This window comes from Solanum stenotomum, chromosome 12 (genome assembly GCF_019186545.1).
Source record: "Solanum stenotomum isolate F172 chromosome 12, ASM1918654v1, whole genome shotgun sequence".
Taxonomy (NCBI): Eukaryota; Viridiplantae; Streptophyta; class Magnoliopsida; order Solanales; family Solanaceae; genus Solanum; species Solanum stenotomum.
The window spans coordinates 34,538,562-34,545,632 of record NC_064293.1 but is presented as its reverse complement, the minus strand read 5'-3'; the positions used below and the strand labels follow the sequence as shown (position 1 = coordinate 34,545,632).

Sequence of the window (7,071 nt, the reverse complement as noted above, 5' to 3'; positions counted from 1 at the left end):
ATTATCATGATTTATAGTATTTTTACGATAGATTCACTTCAAGAATCAGCGGTAACTTTTGTATTTTTTTCAAAACATATTTTATGTTGTCAATTATCATGATTTATAGTATTTTTACGCAATTTTAAATATATATATAAAAATAAGATAAATAAATTAAAATGGACCCAATATATGTTATTTTTGTTGTCTCAATCTATGTGACACAAATAAAATTTAGAGAGTCATCCAAATTTTCATATTTTTTGAAAAAATGTTTTAAGTTATTAATTATTGTGATTTATAATATTTTTATGTAACTTTGAAATAACGTACATTACTGGTCACTTTGTCCTAATTTATGTGATATTGATAAAATTACAAAATTTACCCTTTTAAAATATCAAGTTGTTAATTATTATTATTTATAATACTTTTTTGGTAATTTTAAAATGATATGTGTTATTTTTTCTGTCCCAATATATGTAAGCCTAATAGAATTCTGAGAGTCAACCTATTTTATTATATAGCTTTTAAATATTTTAAATTGGTAATTATTGTAATTTTTAATGCTTTTTTAAGTCATTTGTAAATGATATATTGGGACTTTTCCATTTTCTTGATTGAGACTTTTCCATTTGTGACATATATATATATTCTACTATATTATAAAAGCTTTTAAAAGTCCCACAAGTATAATATATAATATTGAAGATTGGGAAAAGTCCCAATCTTAAATATTATATATTATATTTGGGCCTAAACTCCCTTTTATAATATAGTAGAATATGAACGTAAACATGGAGTTTGTAATTTACTACTCCTATTACTTGTCCACTCAAATTATATGACTTTGATGGAGTCAAGGTCTTTTCTCAAAAAATTGTGGCATGATTATTGTCATTATATGCTTGACTTTTATAACGTGTATATATTTTTGTCTATATATTTAACATCCTCTTCGAAGAAACAATCACGATGCAGACTCCTTTGTTAAAATGAGTTGCAGAATATTTTTTTCAAAAAAAATTGAAATAGATTCAAGTACTCATGTCTCTTATGATTAATTTGATTATTATTAGCTTCAGTAGATGTTCACATGATTAACACAATAACTAATCTTAACACAAGCTGAGAATGGCTTTGAAGTTAATACATACAGTAAAACCTCACTCTTAATATTTAATTTAGAAGAATTTATTATATTTACATTCTTCAGTACAGATTTAGAGCAATTAATCATTTACTATATCAATACTCTTATTCTGAGTAACTTTAGCCTAGTTGCCAACAGGAAGAAAAAAAAAAAAGAACAGCCAACAAAATGACAAATAGTTGGGATAGTGATGACTGATGTATTAAAAATAATAATTCTGCCTAATAAGTTTATTAATGAGTCACTAGAGAATGAATTGACAAGGATTAGAAACAGGTCAAACTAGGTCTCTCGAGCACCGTTTGGTACCGAATACGCGTTTTAATATTGGAGTAGAAATTCGTTAGCAAGTAAAAATAATAATTTATGTAATTTTATAAGTGACGTTTTAAAAAAATAAAAAAATATATAAAGTAGCAAGCACTATTTTTATTTTGTAGGATGATTATTTTTGATAGATTCTTAATTCAAAAATAAAATAACTAAAATATAAAAAAATATAGTACCCATATTTGTATAATAAAAATATATATTTACGTAAGAGACTTATTTTATATTTATTGATTTGTCTGATATAAATAATATTTATCACTATATACGTGACAATTTCACATGATTTACTTATTTGTTTTTACCTGCAATCAGCGTGATTATTTTATTTTCAAATAAAATATATATAAAGTAGAAATTCGTTAGCAAGTAAAAATAATAATTTGTGTAATTTCATAAGTGACGTTTTAAAAAAATAAAAATATATATAAAGTAGCAAGCACTATTTTTATTTTGTAGGATGATTATTTTTGATAGATTCTTAATTCAAAAATAAAATAACTAAAATATAAAAAAATATAGTACCCATATTTGTATAATAAAAATATATATTTACGTAAGAGACTTATTTTATATTTATTGATTTGTCTGATATAAATAATATTTATCACTATAGACGTGACAATTTCACATGATTTACTTATTTGTTTTTACCTGCAATCAGCGTGATTATTTTATTTTCAAAAAAAGAATGTTGCATTTTTTTATAGGTGAAGACTGAAGAATAATCTCTGACCTGAGGTTTATTTCCAGTAGGGTAATTACTAATTAAGGTTGAATATTTATCAACAAGGATACTTCAACTAACCCTAATCACAATGAGAACTTTAGTTATCTAATTGGTTTGGTCATACGAATTTTTACATTGTTGACGAGGATTTGGTTTCAACTTATATAATATTTTCCTCATTCATCTTTCTATTTTTTGATTTCACCTTATAATCTAGTCCTCATTCGTCTTCTTATGTCTAATTTTAGAAAAATCAATACACTTAAAAAAAAAAACAAAGAGGAAAGAAAATCTTAATAATTTAGTTGGTTGACTATTTAAATTTTCATAATGAGAGTGTATTTTTACCTTGTAATCCCCTTCTCTTACCTCCAATTATTATTTTTATTTACAAAGAGTAAAAAAAAAAAAAAAAACCCTTTAAAAATTTGTTTTTTTTTTCCGCCCAACGTTTGGCACTCACATTAAAGCTCCGATTAAATCCGAATCGCGCACAACTGGGGCCATTCAAGTGGCACGCCCAACAGAATTTTCTCCAAACTCAAGGTTCAAATCCAATTTTTTTAATTAAGGATGAAGGAGTCCCACCATTACACCACAACCCACACATTGATTTATTTGGTTAAAGCAAATGAATGCTTGAAAATTCTATGCTTAAAACCCCAAAGGAAGTTTAGGTTCAACAAACCCTCTCACAGATCCACATATATTTGTCCATCTCTCTCTCTCTCTTTCCAACTCTACAATTACTTGTTTCTTTTTTCTCTCTCCATATATAAATATAAAACCAATTCTATTGGACTTATTTACCTCCACTTGAAATCCCCTTCATTCATCTACTCTTATCAACTCTATATGGCATTTACATCAGCTACTTCCAACTGAAAGAAACAATCACAATTCCCACAAACAAAAAATGAAAATCTTGTTCACACTCTTCATCTTCCTTTCTCTTTTCACATTCTCAAAATCAGAATCCCCTTGCAAAAACAACACAGATTTAGATTTATCTCTTGTTTTCAAGGCTTTCAGTTCTGTTTATGGTTTCAACATCTCTTGGTTCAACTCAAACTGTTCTTCTCCAATAACTGAAATTAACTTATCTTCAAGAAACCTCACTGGCATAGTTTCATGGAAGTACTTAACAAATTTGTCTCATCTTCATACTATAGATCTATCAAATAATTCCTTAAAGGGTTCTGTTCATCCTCTGTTTTGGTCCATTTCATCTTTGGTTCAAGTCAATTTGTCAAAGAATAAGCTAGGGGGAGCTGTTGCTGTAGCAAGATCATCATCATCTATTCAAAGACTTGATCTTTCTTTCAACAGGTTTACCAACTTAGGCTCTGTTTTTTATGGTTTTCCTAATCTTACTTCTCTTGACCTTTCACATAATGATATCAAGTTTTTACCTTTTTGGTTTACCAACCTAACTAAGCTTGAAAATTTGAGTATTTCTAGCTGTAACATTTATGGTAATCCAGAACCCCTTTCACATATCAAGTCACTGAAGCATTTAGATGTTTCTGTCAACCATATGAATGGTAAATTTCCTAATGATTTTCCTCCTCTGTCTAGTCTCAATTTCTTGAATATCTCATTCAATAACTTCACTGGGGAAATACCCAAAGACCAGTTTGCTAAATTTGGGAACTCTTCTTTCATTCATGCTGGGCACTTGCAAATCAAGAATCTCTTACCAAATCCCAAGAATTCCTCACAGTTACACATTAAAAATCATAACTTTACTACCCCAACACACAAAAAAATGTTGCCTTTGAGACACAAACCTATCAAACCAAACACACACAAGAAAAAGCCCAAATCAAGAAAGAAAGTTTTAACCATAGCTATTTCCTCTGCTTCAGCATTTCTAATCTTGGCCATGGGGTTAGTCATATTGTGTCTATACAAGAGGAGAAAACAATTGGCTAGGAAGAACAAATGGTTAATTTCAAAGCCAATACAAATACCATTTAGAATGGACAAATCAGGGCCATTTTCATTTGAAACAGAGTCAGGGAATTCATGGGTTGCTGACATAAAAGAACCAAGTTCAGCAGCTGTAGTTATGTTTGAGAAGCCATTGATGAACCTAACATTCAAAGACCTCATAGCAGCCACAACTCACTTTGGAAAAGAGTCATTGTTAGCTGAAGGAAGGTGTGGGCCCGTTTACAGAGCCGTACTTCCAGGTGACCTCCACGTGGCAATCAAGGTCTTGGAACATGCTAGGGAACTAGCCCATGATGATGCTATTACCTTGTTTGAACAACTCTCCAGGCTTAAGCATCCTAATCTGTTGCCTATTTCTGGTTACTGCATCGCAGGTACAAATCTTCTTTCACTTATTACTGTTTCCTCCGTCCAACATCGATGTGACACAATTTGAGAATTTTAACGATCTAGAAAATATGTAGAGATGAGCATATTGAATGCATTCACGTGGGAGGATGGGATGAGAAATAGGACAGACAGTAGTAAATGAGACAGAAATCTTTGCAACCATAGAAACGTAGGCAGTAGTTATGATTACATACAACAAGATGAAGCAGTAAATAGGAATGCGTGACTTATTTGGATGTTAGTACTATGACTACATCATTCAATTTATATGTGCTTTTAATGCTCTTTGTAAATTGTGTCCATTTTTTACCCTACAAAGTCAAACTTTCAAATCTTATGCCAGATTGGGATTTGAAAAATACTGAAACTGCAGTATGGTTTGGTTCGCAGAATTACGATAACCAATGATATTCTATGAATTGAGATATTTCACGACATTTATTTATCGTGAAATTAAAATGGTGGAATAAAAGAAATTTGTGATTAATTAATATCTCAAACTAAATATGGAAAAAAATAATTTTTAATTTTATTTCAAGATTATTATTTGTATCACATATATCACCACGACATTTATGATGATGCTCTTGGTAAATTGTGTCCATTTTGCACGATAAGGTCAAATCTTTAAAAATCTTACCAGATTGGGAGTTCTACTGTTCAGCCTTGATTTATGATTTTTGGAAGAATGTTGCACAAATATTAACCATAAAGTATTATTTTATGAAGCCGTTATTCAATTAAAAAGATAAGAGGATATTTTAAAAGCATTAATGGTTCAGAAGAATGTCATTTTCAATTGAAAATGCTTAAAGTTGGAAAATTATTTCATGATGCATTGATTGATCAATTGTAGTATCAAAGTCCTTGTCAAATAATTTTGGAGGACTTTTCTAGCTAGGAACCAAATTGCTCCATTTGATAAGAACAGAATCCAATTATATTTTCTTTCAATTAAGTCATATTTAAAGCTAATTTAATACTTCCCTTTGATGCAGGGAAAGAGAAGCTAGTCTTGTACGAATTCATGTCCAATGGTGACCTCCACCGATGGCTACACGAGCTTCCAACTGCTACCACCAACGTGGAAGACTGGACAACCGACACGTGGGAGTTACAAAACGGTTCCCAAATTACGTCACCCGGGAAAATGGAATGGCACACGCGCCACCGTATTGCGGTTGGCGTAGCGCGTGGACTAGCCTACCTCCACCACGCGCAATCAAAACCCGTGGTCCACGGTCATTTGGTGCTATCTAATGTCTTACTAGCCGATGATTTTGAGCCTCGGATAGCCGATTTTGGATTGAGCCAAAACCAAGCCGAGGGATCTAGTGAGATGGATGTGTACGATTTTGGAGTCGTATTAGTAGAGCTATTAACAGGGAAAATCGGCTCGGATGAGACGATTAAATGGGTGAGGAGGCTAGTGAAGGATGGACATGGAGCTGACGCGCTTGATTCGAGACTAAGACTCGGTGGTGACTCAGAGAGTGAGATGGTGGAGTGCCTCCGAGTTGGGTACTTGTGTACGGCGGAGACCCCAAACAAACGGCCTAGAATGCAACAAGTTTTGGGTTTGCTAAAAGACATACAGCCCCACTACCAACTCGGGAAAACGCAAAATTTATAATCTTTATGTAAACCACTCTCACTCCAGCGCGTGATTTACACGAGGAAGATTGATTGGCAGCATTGCATTATTGTACTCCCATGTGTTTGGTTGACCATTGAAAAGTCAAAAGTACAAGGCATCTATTCCACTTCATCAATGGCATTTAGTCACGTGCAGATCACATAATGAAGTGTAGTGAGAGGAACATGTTTGCTTGCTTGTCTCATTTTATTCTCTCTTTTTTTTTTTTTGTAGTTTTGTATAGTATTAAATTAGAAAAAAGAAAAAAAATTGTGGGTAAATCTTTTTTTTTTATATATAAATATTTTTTTTATTTATTTAGGGGGTTGTATTTTGAAGTGGAGCAGAGAAGGCAGAGAATCCCACTAATTGCTTGTCTCTACTAAGGGGCATTAGAATCATCAACTCCTTTAATTTTCTTTTCTTTTACCTTCTTTAATTTTTTCTCTTTAATTTAAACTTTTCTTGTTTGTTTGTTCTTTTTCTTTTCTATTTATTGCTTTATTCCCTTCATTTTATTATTTTATAGGAGCAGTCTTTAATTTTTTGGTAGAGAGGACAAAAGGGAGTGATGATAGATATAATAAAAGTGAGGTTTAGAACAATCTTTTATAAAGTGATTGGGTCAAAATAAATATCAAATATTGAACCAATGAAGGTATCCCATGAGGACTTTTTACTATCTTATTATTTTCATTATATTTAACCTTTGAAGCATTTGGATGCCACCAAGGCCATATGGGGTGGTGCCTCTAACCTTCAAAAAAATAAAAATAATTCATGGATTTGAAATATGAATAGTCAATTTTGTAGGCAAAAATTCCACTCTATCAACTAGTAGCACATAATTTTGACTTGTTCTCAATGGCAGACATGATATTAACAAGAGAGGAA

General features: G+C 31.4%; 1 protein-coding gene across 1 annotated transcript; it reads left to right on the top strand.

The window, feature by feature from the left end:
* Positions 1–2,925: 2,925 nt before the first annotated feature.
* Positions 2,926–6,690, top strand: LOC125847830 (calmodulin-binding receptor kinase CaMRLK). The gene is made up of 2 exons (XM_049527537.1): positions 2,926–4,525; positions 5,540–6,690. The coding sequence occupies exons 1-2, from the start codon at positions 3,112–3,114 to the stop codon at positions 6,172–6,174; spliced, it is 2,049 nt and encodes a 682-aa protein (XP_049383494.1). The 5' UTR covers positions 2,926–3,111; the 3' UTR covers positions 6,175–6,690.
* The last annotated feature ends 381 nt before the right edge of the window (positions 6,691–7,071 follow it).